The 16371-nt window shown below is 39.0% G+C and overlaps 1 protein-coding gene across 5 annotated transcripts in view; it reads left to right on the forward strand.

Annotated features, from left to right (window-relative positions):
- EPB41L4B (erythrocyte membrane protein band 4.1 like 4B) overlaps positions 1 to 16371 on the forward strand; it is a 170556-nt gene that overhangs the window by 131758 nt on the left and 22427 nt on the right. For 4 of the 5 annotated variants that reach the window (XM_027680162.1, XM_027680180.1, XM_027680171.1 and 1 more), the window contains exons 20-22: positions 4573 to 4677; positions 7472 to 7610; positions 8049 to 8126. In XM_027680162.1, coding sequence (XP_027535963.1) covers positions 4573 to 4677; positions 7472 to 7610; positions 8049 to 8126 — 322 coding nt within the window. The remainder of the gene's footprint in view (positions 1 to 4572; positions 4678 to 7471; positions 7611 to 8048; positions 8127 to 16371) is intronic. The other variant, XM_027680191.1, reaches the window with a different exon arrangement.

The raw sequence follows: 16371 nt of genomic DNA on the forward strand, positions 1-16371 counted from the left end.
AACCATCAGCGCGCTTGTAACAAACGTGGGTAGAGCTCTTCCCAAATCTTGATTCGCAAAGCCTAGCCATGAATGACTTCCAGTGAATGTCAGTGTAGCTTTCATGCTGCCTAACATATCACCTGGATGATTACGGACAGCTTGTTTTCTCAAGTCAAAGACTTCGGCTCCCCAGAAAAATAGATGTACACAAAAGAACTTGTAGGCAGTTCAGAATTGAAGCTGATCAAAAATTATGTGCTTAGTCTTACCTAACATGAACTTCAGTGAATGCAAGCAGGCTGTGTTTCCTTGACTCAGAATGGACTTAACTCTATGAGGCAAAGTCTGAAACATTACATTTAAAAATCTCCTTCTAAATGTACTGTAAATTATTCTAGAAAAACTAAAACCATTATCTGTTTTGACTTCTTCCTAACAAATTTTAATTGCTTTTAAAAAGCTCCTTTTTCATTCAATCTTTATCCTAAAAAAAAAACATTCTCCAAATGAAAAAATTCAACAAATGTTTCCAAAAATAAAACAAATAGCTAAATAAACATCACTCTACTCTCAATCCATGGACAGGTTAACGGATCTGCTGCTCTAGCTTTTTACAGGAACCTCACCCAGTAATTTCTGCATCAAAGTCATAACTTCAAGCTGAACTCTTGAATAGCCTTTGCATGCCAGTCCAAATTAAAGGTTGCAGATAAGACACCTAGGTATGGTCTTTGACTTCATTATGAGTATTAAAGACCTCTTTGACAGACCTGTTGCCTGAAGCCAAATGCTGATGAATTGTTTGTAATTGTATTCTTAATCTCTGAACTGCAGAGAAAGAAGCAGTACTGAGACCTTTCAGATGAGGTTAAGCTGATGAAATACCCCATTGAGGTGCATTTCTTTGGCTCTGTCCTGTGTCCCTTAAACTGCACCTAGGCTCTTACACAGCATGTATAATGGCTGTCCTGGTTGCTGTGAGGAGAAGTAGGATTTGTAGCTTGGTTTGACCTTAGATACTAGGCGTTGACCTCCAACATTACCCTGAGCCAGGGGAGAAGAACAGATTCTGTACCACCATTATCTATCCGTTGGAGCACAGAAGCATCATAGTTTTGTCTAGACTGCACATACATTTTCATTATAAGGACAAAGGAGGGGAGGGAATTTTTTCCTTTATAAGAAACAGAACTCAAGTGGTGAGTAAGGAAAGTCCACGAGCTGGTTTTGGATTAGGCTGCTCCTCTGTAGCAAGAGACTTTGTTACACATCTGCAATCTATAGGGAGGGGTGAGGGAGGTAAAAAGAAGAAAAAAGCTTTATTTGGAAAGTTGATGCTGGCAATAGCTTTCAGATGTCCAGGTAATGTTTTGGAGAGCTAACCTGCCTTCTGAGAAAAGCTAGCTTATCAAAGTGAAAAAACATATTATTGTTTCTTAACCTCAGATGGCCTTTGGAAATGTTTTGAAACCCTTAGAGCACAGACTTAGGAAAAATGTGCGTTCATGTATGTTTGCTTAGCTTGTTAGGCTTAATCTTCAATATACAAGAGAATGTGTCCACCAAATATTTTTCTTCTTCTTTCCTTTTCTCCTTGCTTATCCTTCCCAAGTTTTCACTACCATATTCCCACTCAAAGGCAGTTCTGAAGCCAAAATCAGCCTATGGGGCTTTTTTTTTTTTTTTCCATGAGTCAACACCTGAAACCAGGTCAATCTTCATGCAGATGGCTGTATCCTTGTAAATCTTGGGACTTTTAGCCTCTACCTCTTGGCATTAGTCTGAGAAGATGGAGGGAGACAGATTGTTCCAGTTAACAAAATAGGCCCAAACAGACAGAAAGAGAGGAAAACCCGCTAAAGACAAATGCAGAAAGTGTGCTCCCCCATCAGACTTTGGTGGTTTTAAAATCCTAAACCGGATCCACCAGGAAAGGGAAGTTATTTAATCCCATTCCATTTATTAGGTGGGCAATCATTTGCTCCCACATGGCCCATTTGCCATGTTTCAAGCAAGAACAGAGGTCTGCCCAGAGATACCTAAGCAGGAGACAAGGAAGGCATGTCAGTCTGTAGAAGCCACAAAGGGGCGATGTAGTCCCAGCCCTGCAAACTGGTCTCCCCATTACACCTGAGCCAAGGTGGGGTGGGACTCCCTGGGTCCCTCAGCATGAGCATGAGAATCATGTCCCCGAGAAAGATTCAAGCTAAATCAGTGGACATCTGTGGTCACTTGAAATGTTCCACAGCGTATGTTTTTTGTGAGAAATTTGGTTTCAGTGGCCCTGTTCGCTGCTACAAATTCCTTGGGGTTGGGGGGGGAATCTCTCTCTAGGGCATGTTTGTGTTGCTGTGCAAGCATGTGAAACAGGCTGAAGCTGGTTCAGTAGAGTATGCTGGCTGCTGCTCAGGAGTGTGCTGTGGCTCTCAGTGCACAGGCAGTTTCTGATGACCTGCCACTGCATGCTGACATTTGTGGTTGTTATTGTCATTCTCACCAGGAAGTGACAGATTTTTATGTAAGGTGCCAGGTCATTAAGTAACTCTGCCTTGGTTCAGTACCTTCATTTGTATGCTGTAGTGGTTGGATACTGTTACAGGGAAAAGGTTTCTTATGAATTAATGACATTGAAAAAGAGCCTTATAAAGGAACTGTAATACACTGTATGTTTTCTCTTTCTTTTTAAGTCTGTGTCCTGCTGATCCTTTAACACTGGATTTTTCTCAAGCTATATAGTTTATATAGGACTATAGTAGTTTACATAGCTGTGTAGTTTCCATAGAACTATAAACTTGAAATGGTCATATCTGCACATAATTACTCTATTTAAATAGTCAAAATAATTACAAGGCTTCTCTTCACGAATCATATCTTTCCATATAAGAATTTTGGCTGTAGAAATCAAAAGGTAGTAACAGAAGTTATTCTGCTTCTTTTTTGGGAATATCAATGAGATTTTTTTAAGAGTTTGTGTAAAATGAAAAGCCTGCTATTTTTAAAACACATATCAGGCTCTTGGTTAATCAAGCTGGGCACTTCTTGCATCTGGTTGCTGATGTGAGAGTAGCAACAGTTTTGAGCAAGTTCAGACTGAGGAAGAGTGGAGATGAAACAGGAGGTGTTGTGGAATTTTTAGTCTGATGTGGAAAAAGCTAACCTAAGCAAGGTTTTAATGAGGGCAAACATCTAGCTCTGCAATTGGTAGTACTAGTCTAACATTTCATCTTGTTCTAATGGCCTCTTTGGGTAGAGGCATTGTCACTGCTCCTTTTCATTCAATGGTAACCTCAATTTACACCCTAGCTAACCTGCAGCTTCTCAGAACATGCAAGCAAACGGTGCTTGTTTGCTGATAAATGTCAGGGGAAAGACAGTCACTGCGTCCAACCTCTAACAAAAGTTATGGCAAAATGTTCTAAAAAAAGGAAAGAAGTTTTTGCATTTAAAATCGTACTGGTTTTGCAACATAAGTGAGTGGAATACTGACACGATACAAACTGTAAATAAAGTTTATCTGAGCAATTCCTGACTGAAATGGTGTAGGTGTGTTTAATGTTCACTTGCCTATTTTTTCCCCTCTTGAAAATTTGCAACATTCAAAGGAAAATAATAAGTTTTTCAGCTTTTTGTTGGATTAGGGAGTAGGTCCTGTTTGTATCTCAAACACTTTTATTCACAGTTGAGTGAAATTTTTCGTGTTAAACTTTTTTTCAGTGTTAATTCAGACTTAAAGCTTTAAAACTTTTCATGTGTACAAATGAGTATAGCGTTTGTAGTACATATATGATGTATTTAATCATAACCTGTTGCTTCAAATAAAAGCAATATTTAAGATGTTTCATGTGTCTTCGTGTCCATTAAGCTTATGGTTGAAATGGTTTCCTCCCAAGGTCATGAAGATCTTGTATTTAGTATTTATAGTATTTGTATTCAAGTCTTAGTTAACACTATGATAAATGGTTAAAGAGAAGATCCTTTCATGTGGGCGTCCTCATTGCCATTTCTGTCCTTTGCTGGAGCTCTGCAGATGTATTTCATGTTCATGAGCATCTGAAACATGTCTGAGTTTTGCTTTTTTTTCTACCAAGTAGGAAAAGATTTGATCTTTTTGCTTGGATCAAATCCATTAGTTCATTTCCCTTGAGCTGCTCTTTCAAATGCAGAAGCGTAGTGTTTAATTTCAGGTAAAAACTATTTTAAGCAGAACAGATTTTGCAATTCATAAAATAGTTTTTGTTAAACATATGTTTTGTAAAAATATTTCTGGCATGATGGAACTGCTGGTCTGTTACTAAAATGTGGTATTTTGGAAACAGTGACATTTCCACATGGTCTCTTACATAGGCTCTGTATTTGTAATCAGTTGCTGCTTTTATAAATGGTATGCCTGGCACAGGAGGGTGAGTTCACACATCCTTTTCTGTTCATGCACACTGGCCTGTGAACTATAAATGGAACAAAAGGATGAACTTCAATGGGCACTTGCCACTTTGCAAGATAAATGAGTGTTGATGAGTTAGAACTTTATTGATATGCCTGAAGTAGTTTAAATAAAGACTGTATGACATATTTTTTTCTTGCTATTTTTAGAAGTCCAGCTCCAGTGAGACCTGAAACTACACCATCAACTGGCCCTACAGAAAAGCAGGAGGTTAAAGCTCCTCGTGTGAGGAAGTTAACGAGGCAGTACAGTTTGTGAGTAACTATCTTTGTGGTTTTGCCTACTACAGCTGAAAATGAAAGGGGATGCTAATTATTGCTCTAGCTATGGCTTCTGAAAGGCATGAGTGCAATTACATGATAATGATCTTATACCGATACCATTCCTTTCATCACTGAGAATCTTCAAGCTTTTAATACAAAATGACTTTGCCTTCCATTCACCTTTGCAGGCCGTTCACCTTTTCCTGAGCTTATAGGTTAGGAATTAGAAACCTTTTTACCACATGAAATGTCAAAGATCTGGTGTGAGCTGCAGCAAGCTGCTCTGTCGACTTCATTACAACCCCATTTGCAAAATAAGGAAAACAATCCTTAGTTGTTGAGTGAACAAGCAGTGCTGTCAGCCCTTCCCTCTCAGAAAGTGCACCCTCTCTCTCTGTGATTTGTCACTTGCAGAAATTGCTGAGCCTGCTACAGCTACAGCCAGCAAAGCTAAGTCTCTTAGTCCTGGCAAGAGTGATCTATAGGGCTTTGGCTTCCCATTTAGACATAGTTCATCCAATTTGAGAGTCTGTAGAGATGTGAGGTACTGAACAGAAGTGGAAATCAGTTTGTTGATTAGTCCTTCTATGTAAAGACAGACAAGGCCACCAGAAATTAGGGGGAAAAGGGGATAATGTCAGCATAAACTTATTAGTACAAGAATACCAATGCCATAATGAAGAAAAAATATGTATGCTTTCTACATGGAAGGGCAACTGTTAGTCCCTCCAGCAATTTAACATTCTAATGTCAGTAGATATATAGCAACGTTAGCAAAAGTTTTCCTTCTGTCCAGAAGGATTCTAACAAATATTAATATGTAGTTATTTTCTGTCTCACTGTTAAGAACACTGGCTTTTTAATAATCTGCATCGCCAAAACTGAAAAATTATTTAGGAGAAGAACAGAAGAATGAATCAAATTGAAACTAGGAGGAAAATGAGCTATTAGCCAAATTGATGTTTGTCCAGGAGACTGAGACTGACATGTAGGAATGCACAATGAATTTTTGATGAGTTTTTGAGGAACCAGTTTTAAACATGTCTTGCTCCCATGCAGATTTTCAGTTGTCCGGTGTTAAACATGAGGAACAGCACATAAATACATCTAGCCACAGGTGTCACCTACACTGTGGCCATGTGTAGGGCCAAAGACTCCCTAGTTAAAAATTCAGGTTATGTTTTTTTTCTTTTTGTAGACCCAAATTCTATTCAATTTAAATTATCTTGTGTCTGCAATGCAAATACGGGAAATGCAAAGAAATAGCAAAGGAGTATTGTGAAGAGTACAGTGAAGGCCAATTCTCAGTTTTACAGTAGTGTGCTAATAGCTTGATGACTGATGAGTTGACCCTAACACTTAATTTACCGCGTCCTTGTATACACCAGAGCAGCTTTACCCAGCAAGGATGGGGAGTGTGCCAGTGTATTCTTGCTGAGAGTGGGGAGCAAGGACTGAGAAAATGTCAGCTACATGTTTCTGAAAGAGAGATTAACTAGGTCAACAGCCCAACTCTGGGCTTGTTACATTAATAAAATGTCTATTCAACAGGTCTAAAAGATTTTGCATTTTCTTTCCATTATAAAGCCTATGTACTGTGCATGCTGAATTCTGTCCTTACCCAGAAGAAATAAAAAATGAGGCTTGGAAAAGATAACATTAATCATCAAAACTTTATATCATAATAAAAAACATTGCTAAATAACCCACCATGAGGTTGTGTAACCTGTATGTCGCGCAGTTTTGAAGTTTTTTGTTTTGTCCAGGCATGCTGCCTTCAAGTAGCACTAAATCAAATACAGTTTTGTTCTGGAATTGTTTGTCAAGCTGGTATAGCAGGCTTCTGTGCACTGTGACTACCTAATTGGTAGTTAAAATTGGTGCTGTTTTATGAGCAGAAGTAATTTTTCTCATTATTTCTTGCCATGCATTAAGCTGTCAAGATGCAGTCTTTCCTCTTCACACATCATCCCAAGTAATAAGGCTCCTGTAGACCAAATTATGACTCTGTTTACCTCAATGCAGTTGCAATTAACAATTGGAAACATCCTGACTCAGGGCTGACTGATCCCAGTGATTTGTAGTCAGTGGGGCTCTGCAAAAGTAAATGAGACTATAACATTCTTTACTGGCTTTCATTTAGTAGTGACAGTAGATGACATGGAAAGAGTTCAGTTTGATGGCCTGAAGCCTAGGGGAAGCAGGCAACTTCATCTTAAATAAAATGTTTTCTCTGTAAATGGACTAAATGGGACAGAAAAAAAGAAACCCTCACAAGAATGTTTCTGAAGAGATCCTTTTTGGAGTCAATCAAAGTCCTTTAAAAACAGTTTGAAAATAGTAACACAGACTAGCTGCATAATGAGTGTCAAAGCTAGTGTTGTCTGAAGCCAATGAAGCAGTCCCATGGATGGATCTCACCAGATCTTTCTGATCAATGCTGCCAGCCTCCATAGAAGAGAATAAACACTGGAGTAATATTTAATCAGTTCATTTATGCATATATACATAATCCATAGAAATGCTATTTGCACATAATAACCATAAGATTTCATTTACAGATGAGAGATACCTAGCCAATCCATTTTTGAGGAATCTTTAAAGCTTAAAAAATTTCCAATTTACTTGAAAAGGTAGCTGCATTACAGATGGAAGAGTAAATGGAACTTTGCTTCAAAGCATTACAGCAGACGTACAGGTTACTAGTGCCTCTTCCGACACAAGCATGGTCAAAGTTCAGTGACATTTTCTAATGAGAAGATCTGTCTGCTTTTATCAACTGCAGTGATGAAGATGACCTTCCTCCAGCACTGGCAGCAGCAGCAGCAGCATCAACACCTGTATCTTCAGCATCTCCTGGGTCACAGAAAACATGTACACCACAGACGTCAGAAGGACAAACACAGGTTTCGCCTGGTGGCAAGGTAATATGCAAAGAGATGAGCTTATGTCAGCTGGGAGAGTGTTCAAGAAAGGTAGGAGGGAGTTGTGGTAGCAGGTTTTCCTTAGATGGAGTAATTCTACATTTAGGAGTAGTTTTAAATACAGAGTTGTAGTAATATGTTTATCTTATTGTGTAAGGAAATATTTAGAGCCTGCTCCAAGACCCAACTAAAATCAACAATAGTTTTTCATCAACAGTAGCAGGCAGTGGATCACGATATATTACTTTGATTTAAAAGTTGCATAATTTTGTTGTCTATCTTTGCTGAGTAGCTGTACCTAAAAAACACAGTGAAATTTGAATGCATTTGACAATCTGTGCTTTAAGGAATTAAAAAAAAACAAAACCCAACAACAAGAAACAAACAACGAAATTACAGATTTTTTTTTTCAATGCTGGGTTTCTTTTTTGCCTTTAGAGTTCCACAGATGCTGGAAGTACATTTGCTTTGGAACCAGGTGACCTCCTGATGGATTTCACAGAGGCCACACCAATGGTAAATAGTTTTGGTTTGCAACCAGGCAAATGTAAAAGTTTTCAGTAATTTGCAGCTAAAATGAATGGGATACTATGCAGTGTGTTAGATAGTGCATAGGAACAAAATAAGTTTCCTTGATATTCATTGATCCTGAGCCTCCGTCAAACTCAGCTCAGTATCTCTGAAAATCAGTCCACATCAACAAGTATTATGGCTGATTTACTGAATTTGTTTCTTTACTGTTGGATGACTTCTTGTTTCTTTCTCCTATCTGGTTATCTTTACACCTTACCCCACTGGTTTCACAACCTGCTTTGTCCCTTTAACGCAGATTCCTAATCTGATCATAGGTTTGCTTTTGGGAGTTCTCTGAAAAGTAATTTCTTCTCCTCACAGTTTTGTTTAGATCTTACCCAATAGCCAATCCAAAGACATGTACCTGCACTTTCATGTTTCATTAGCAGAGTGCTCTTGTGTCATTTTAGACAAAATAGTATGTAACATGTTGAGTATTAACTCCTTTTCTTAGAGGTACAAGATTTGTATTTTTACTTAAAAGCCAGGAAGAGATACCGGTCCCACTGACGTAAAAACACCTCTTGACTTCAATGATCTCACTCTTTCACCTCAGATTCTCAGAAGATTACTTGAATAATCATGATATGATCCTTAACTTCCTCCAAGTCATCTTGTATTGCAAATAACTAATGCTGTCCAAAGCTATTTTTGCTGTCTTCTAGAAACCACGGTTAAAGCACACAAAAAGCATGACAAGGACAGCATTACATTTTTGGCATAAATATTTTTGTATTAAGGTACTTCCATCCTGGGCATTGCTTTCACTACATGGTTAGGTCCTAGTTTACAGTATTGGAAACTGTGCTGTGGGGTTGTACCTTTTGCTTCAGAGACAGTATTGTACTTGCCTGTAAATAACTGCTTATATCCTGTTACCATTGCATGAGAGCTGTGGCTTCCTCTGCAAGTTTGATGAAGTGACAGCTTATCCCTCCTAGGCCTCTCCCTGCTTGCAAAAGGGGATGTGAACATTCATCTGGCCAGTGTCTTACTGGCTTCAGAACCATGTTGAGGTGATACTGGGTGTACTATGCCTAGAGACTTGCTACTGTAGATGGGAAGACAGGTTTGATGCAGGGGACTGTACAGGAGATAGGGAACAGCTGAGATTGTCAATGGTAAACTGCAGTTTGGGAATGGACACTACCCTAGGATAGAGACACCTGCAGAACTGTTTTCTCTTACACACTTTTGAGCCTGTGGAATTGTTTCTTGACAAAGTCCTTAAGGACTTTTGATGCTCCCTCTCTAACATCAGTGGGTTCAATAAGGATGTTCTTCATCTTCCACCACAGGAAGTGGGTGCTGTTGGCACCCACGCTGTTCCTGCTGACCCACTTCTTATCTTTGCCCTTCAGCTGGTCAGTCAGCTGAATGGTCTTTGTACTCCAAGACTTTAATACTACAGATCTTGAGTCTCTGAATTGCAGCAAACTGAAATGTAAGGGGCCCTTTACCCCCTAGCACCTAGGGGTGGGAAAACTGTTCCAGCTCTAGCAACTACAAGGAGAGCACAGTGCTTACTTCTCTTGTGTCACTTCTCCTACATCTACCATATAGGAAGGACCTGCTTTTGCACCTGAAAATACACTCACAGACTGAGGACTGTCTTCAGAAATGAAAGTATTTACCTGGAACCTTCTTGAAGTGCTGAGTGATGAAACTGTCCCATTCAAGAAAGTGGCAGAAAGAGATGTATTTAAGCTGAACACCACAACACCTCCCCCATGGCCCCCATCCCCCTGGCTAAATTTCTGTGAGAAGGGAACATAAAAAAGGAGCAAAGTATATAGAGAAAGAAGTGCAGCATTCTGCAATCTTGGCTTGGGTTGAAAAGACACAGGCAGACTGAAATCAAAACTACCTGAAAGGAGGTTGTAGTGAGGTAGATATTGGTCTCTTCCCAAGTAAGAAGCAACAGGACAAGAATAAATAGCCTCAAATTGCTCCAGGGGAGGTTTAGATTGCATATTAGTAACAATTTATTCACCAAAAGGATTAGCAAGCATTGGCACAAGCTGTCCAGGGAAGTGGTTGAGTCGACAGCCCTGGAGGTATTTAAAAGACTTATAGATGTGGCAACGAGGGACATATTTTAAGGGCGGACTTGGCAGTGCTGAGTTAGTGGATGGACTCGATGATCTGAAGGGCCTTTTCCAATGTAAGTGATTCCATGATTCTGTCTAGGTTGGATTGTCCTTCTCTATGTTAGTAACAGGGACCCCTGGTGGCCTAGTGGTTAGCATGCGGGACTCTCACCGCTGCGACCCAGGTTCGAATCCCAGTCCCCCGGGCAGATGGAGCCCGTTAGCCCTGTGAGGCCATCCATCTATGAGAAGGTCACTCTAAACAAACCTACATCCTGAGGACCTCACTGCCATTGTCCAAGCTTGCTTGGCCCCGGCAGATGAACCTTAGGATTAAAGGGTGGGCTCAGTTCAGCGCATGCTGTGTCTCACCTAAAAAATCCATTGCGCAGGCTTGAAAGGTAAAAGACCTTTCCCAGAATCTTCGTTCGCAAAGACTGGCCATTATTATTATGTTAGTAACATGTTTGTGGCTAAACTGTAATTATCCTTTGGAGTTTACAAATAGATTTCTTTTTCTAAAAAACATGCCATGTATTATTGTATTAATCCGAATTTTAAAAAATGAGTCATGGAGACTTTAGCAACTGACCTGGTCTAGATAATATTTCCATTTAAGAGAAGTAAACTTTACACACTTTTTCCTTTTCCAGCTGAGGATACAGGCTTTTTGCCCTAAATATTTTACCCAGTCATGCTTTCCCCTTCCCCAGCCCACCTTCCACTGACATAATTTATCATGCTGTATGCTCATAAACTAACCTTCCACTGACTTGCTTGGTTTTAATATTTAGAAGAGCAAGTACTGCCCAGCATCAATAAACCCTTTTTGTTTTGTTTAACATCTATAAAGGTCAGCTTGTTCTCTACAGAGCAGTTATTGTTTACAGACCTTTCTCTGCAGTTTCACTGGCTACCGACTGCTCTCAATTGAGGTTTGCATGAAAAGTTTACTCTTCAGGGGGAGAGGCTTCAAACAAAAGCTAGCTAAGGGGAAATGCCAGCCTGATTATTTAATAATTTTGTTGTGATAGCATGTGCAGTCTGTCATTTGAGAGTCAAGATCATGTACAGCTTAGCATCGTGTTGCTGTCAAGCCTCTGGTACTGTGCTGGTTTTGCATGCTGTGACCTGACCTTGGGAAGTTGTTTGCTAATTGCACCCATTTGTTTCCCATTCAGCGACAGGTACAGCATCTAAAGGGGTCGTTCATGCTGCCTTATTTTGGGTATTTGCCTGAGGTGATAGAGATGGAAGTTCAGGTTCCTATGTCATTAGGGAGTTTCTTGCAGAGAAAGACTAAGACACCCAAATTGGTCACCTAAAAATAACTTTTTTAATTTATTTTGGTCATGATATATGCTGCCAAACTTCCCCAGTTCACTGGAGAGCTGTTAATTTGAAGATGTTTCAGACATCCTCCCTTCTTTTCTTTGGCATTACTTGTAGAGAGAGATTAATAGTCACTGACTCAGCTGCATGATCTTTGTTGTTCAGTGTCTAACCATTGATGCTTCTTGATGGCTTTGGGTTTTATCCATGTTTAGCTGCTGTTGCCAGTGAAACAGTGGAAACTCTAATACATGCTGAGAATTACACTTAGAAGTGGAGCTCACAAAACCAAATTAACTTATAAAAATGTAAAGATTACTGAACTGATTGGATTAATAGAAATCATCCAGACTGCCATGCAGGAATGGGAGCAGTCAAATCTGTCTACTTAGTCAGCCTGGAGGAGCTGCAGTGATATATACAAGAATCAGGGAAGCTCTAATGATCACTTAGTCATCAATACTTAGACTGCCAGTAAGAGGGGGGCAATTATGAGGCAGACTGATTTCAGGAAATGATTTTGCAGGAGAAATAATGTACATTTACGAATGCAGATTGCCTAGAGGGAAAGGTATCCTTTTGTGCTCTGCACTCCTCAAACTGTGTGGTTTATGCACATTTCTATTCATTTTTCAAGTAGATCCTACAATTAATTGACTACAACACATTACTTGTTGTCTTTAAAATCATTATAGCATGGGCAGAAGAAAATCCCTATCTTTTCATACCACTCTATTGTGACTTTTAGCACCATATGCCTTTAGCTGGTATGTAAACAAGATTCAATCCCTCCTGTTTTTGTGTTTCAGAAAAAAAATGGATTAAAAAATGCAGCATTATATATGAAGAATTATATTATCGCATCACGAGCATCCTTACTGAGGTTCATTGGAATAAGTTTTGTCAGTGTAGTAGGCTCTTTCTTCCACCAATCTCTCCTTCCGCACTCCGTCCCTGTGTTTCTAGCTTTTATGGAACTGGAAATCAAAGCTTGAGCTTCTTGTTGCAGCTTACAATTGGTGTGATTTCTGACAAGGGTATGAATGCAGAGCCTTCTTGTTTAATTACAGAAAGCTCAGTCTTAAGACCCTGAACGATTGTAACAGCTGCTACATTGTGCTGACAAATACCTTCTCAACCAAGCGAGAAAGCTGGTGTGTGCAAGCTTTGCCTTCACCTAATGAAGTAGGACAAAAGAAATAGGAATGAAGAGTTTTATATACGACGTGGAGCTAATTCTAAACTTGGACTAAAATTTGTAATACAAGATGGACAGACTAGGACTAAATCATGATCACATCTGAAGAGATATCAGAGAGCACTGATTTACAGCTGGATATATAACTGTAGATGTATCAATGCTGTATCAAATGAATAATTTTCTAGATCTTCACCTGCCATCTATTGGTGGAAAACAGAAAGTAGAAAATTATTTACCTATTAAAAGCTTGAGATACAAGATTTAATAGGTATAAATTACCAATACGATAGTTTAAAAATGAAAAATAGATATTCTTCAGTGTAATACAAGATATTTTTTATTTAGGTTGAGTTGGAAACAAATACTTCTATTTCAGTAATAGTATTACTAGTGAATGCAATCCTGCTAATTCAAAGCAATCTCACTGAGTCTGAAAGAGTATAGAATTTGATGCATTAGTGTTTGCCATTTTGGAAATAAAGAGAAGGCGATCAGGTCAGTCATCTCAGGGGCAAATTGTGAGAAGTTTTTGTATCTTGATTGAGGTGATAAAACATCCTTGCAAACTCTCAGTAGATACTTACAGTGAGCAAGGGGTAGTGATAAGGGAGGAATGACTAAAGAATCTTTTCATTCCACTCCCCTTTAACGTTTATTATGTTAAAAAAGAATTCATTTGATTTTTAGTTGCTAAATTTTTATGACAGTTTTGCAAGGTTGCAATAAGCTAAATATGGAGTGGGAAATGAGATCAGTATTTCTTGCCTTCCTTTTGAAGATCTTTCACTTGCTGTGCAAAGCAATTTTTCAGTGGCAGACAAGCAAACATATCAAACTCTAATACCCACATAACGAGTCCTTTTGGTGTTGAATTCTAAACCAAAGTGGCTATAATGTAATTCAAGACTGATATTTCATAAGAACATTAGCATGTATCTACCATCTAATTGGCTGAAAGTATAGATGGAATATCTCTTCGTGCCTCCAAGGTCTTTAAAACATCTCTGTCAGAGACAAATTTATACATGCTTTATTTATGGTGAACTGCATACAGAAAAAAAATAGATCTCAAAAAACTCATGAAGACTGGGTGATGTATTTCAGAATTAGAAGCTTTCTACTTTGACATCTTCATAACAAAAAAAAAAAGATTTCTTTGTATGAGATTAATATGACTTGGATTCAAAGAAGAATGTTAAAAAATGCTATTTTCCAAGTCAGCTTCTCAATTAACAGTATTTGCACACTCAAACTTACATGCAATGGACATTTATGAGCAAAAGAATTTGCACAAAGCAGTAGTTTGTCTGTTACACATATAAATAAGAAGCAAAAGCAGTAAGCAACATGTCAAATGCACACTTATTCCCCATTTCAAGTTCATGCCCTTTAACTCCATATTAAACTAAGAAAAAGCAAAGTACAGCAATTGCTAAAGCAAAGAACGTCAATACAAAAAACTTACAGCAACAGGCCATAAATCTAGTTCCATGTCAACTCAAGGAGTACTCTAAATTTACTCATATTGCAAAGGACCATTTTTTTCTGCTCCCAGAAAAGGGCATCAGCTGGATGAGAACACGATGTGAAGGGGTGCACTGTAACGTCCGGTCAAATTGAGCACGAGTCTCAGTTTGACTGGGGATTTGCAGAAAGTGCTCAGTGGTCCATGCAGTGCAAGGCTCCTGGGAACACACAGCCTGATTCCAGCAAATGCAGATTACCTGAACATCAGTTAGGTTATATAAAGCATGTTAGCAACTAGAGAGGAACTTAGCACATTTAAAAGCAATCATGGGATTCGGGCAACCAAATTAATGGGTGAATATATAAAGCAATATAAATTGGACTTGCAACTAATATGTAGCTCTACATGTTTGAGTACAGGACTTTATTGGTGGATGCCAGTCTCAGAAGCAGTCTGTTGAATTACTAACATGAAAGATAACATGAAAGAGTGTCAGGCTCAGAGACTGCCTTTTGAATCTTAGTTTAAAATTTACTAAAAGTGTAAAGCTCTTTGACCGCTAGTTTGTTATTTGGGGATTCACTCACATTCATCCATTACAGAAGCAGTCAGTGAAGAAACAAAATGAGAGAATGCTAAAAGATGAACTGTAAACATCTAGATTTACTTTTTTATTTTTCCTCTGGTTTAAGTGATTTAAATTCATTGGCTGAATATGTTTTTCCCCATTATCTGTATTCCGAGCAGAAGAACAACTCAGTGCACTCTGTAGATGTATGACAGATGATTCAACACTTCTCTATTTCTTTAACTAATTGAAAGTGAATTCTCAAAAAAAATAAAAAGATCCACAAAGTGAAATCCATTGCTGACTTTGCACCTGTGGACACCGTGATAAATTGAATATGATATGTACATGACCAAGAAGAGGTACCGAAAAGAGGGAAAGGTGTTAAGTGGAAAAAGGTTCAGGCATGTATCAACTAATTCACTGCTTTCAAATAATCAACAGTCCACTGGCTAACATTTTCTAAAACTTGAGATGAAGGTAAGGTGCAACGTCAGAAGGTAGTTTGGATCAAGAGGGCATAAGCTTTTCCCTGGAAAGGTGATAAATTCTGCCACATGCAATTATTTTTGTCATTTTCTGTACTTTTTAATACAGTGTCCTAACCATCCTCTGACATTCTGTGTGCCTGCTTCATGCTTGTAGAAATTATAAAATAAGCAAATGCCTATCCTTAAATCTGGTTTCTGCCAGATCATGCAAGCAGAGCTGGTCCTGGAGCTTAAAACTTTGGCTGGACTCCATAGCAGGCCTGCCACATGGTGTGACCTCATTTAAGAAGACGTTTGCACCAGGAAACTGGAGGATTTTCTACCACCTGCAGGGAGATAGAATCGGAAAAATTCTCTGTAACTATTGTCTGTGAGACTGTTGCACAGTGGTGGGATGTTTGCTGTGCCTGTACGATGACAGTTCAATGCCCACTTACAGACTTGCCTATGAAGCTGGAGGATTGAGGTTGTGATTCACAGCTGCACACATAGGTCTTTCTGTAGATGGGTGCTGGATGTTTTAATCTATCCCAGCTTCCTTCATGGGATAGCTCCTGTGGCAGGAGCTGGATCAGTGATCCAGCTGAACACTAACAAAAAAAATTTCTTAGCTTTAGGTCAAATCATCTATGAAACTTTAACATAAAGTTCTCCTGAGGACCGTGGGAGTGATAAAGTACATTTGCAAGCAGTGTAGTTTCTGGAGTAGTACTCCAAAGGGAAGTACTGTGGCTGTTGAAGTTACTTTAAAATAAATGTTGATCAGTTTCTGGGAGGGAGTCTAGGATGAGCTTAACTTCAGTAACAGTGACTTGAGGCCAGCTAATGGGCAAGGTCCTAAGGAGTCTACTCCGTGATGATGAAGAGCATCTGAAACTGCCAAATACCACAGACAGGGCAGTGCAAGACTGCCTGTGTGCTTCTCTTTTTGTGCAATTAGTGCACTAACAATTTTTAGTCCAAAGCTTTTTTAAGTGCCTCTGAAGTGATACAGATTGCCACCACTTCAACAGTGTTTAGGAAAGTCAGAAAACTTGA

Source organism: Neopelma chrysocephalum, unplaced genomic scaffold (assembly GCF_003984885.1).
Source record: "Neopelma chrysocephalum unplaced genomic scaffold, ASM398488v2 Primary Assembly neopelma1_22b, whole genome shotgun sequence".
NCBI lineage: Eukaryota > Metazoa > Chordata > Aves > Passeriformes > Pipridae > Neopelma > Neopelma chrysocephalum.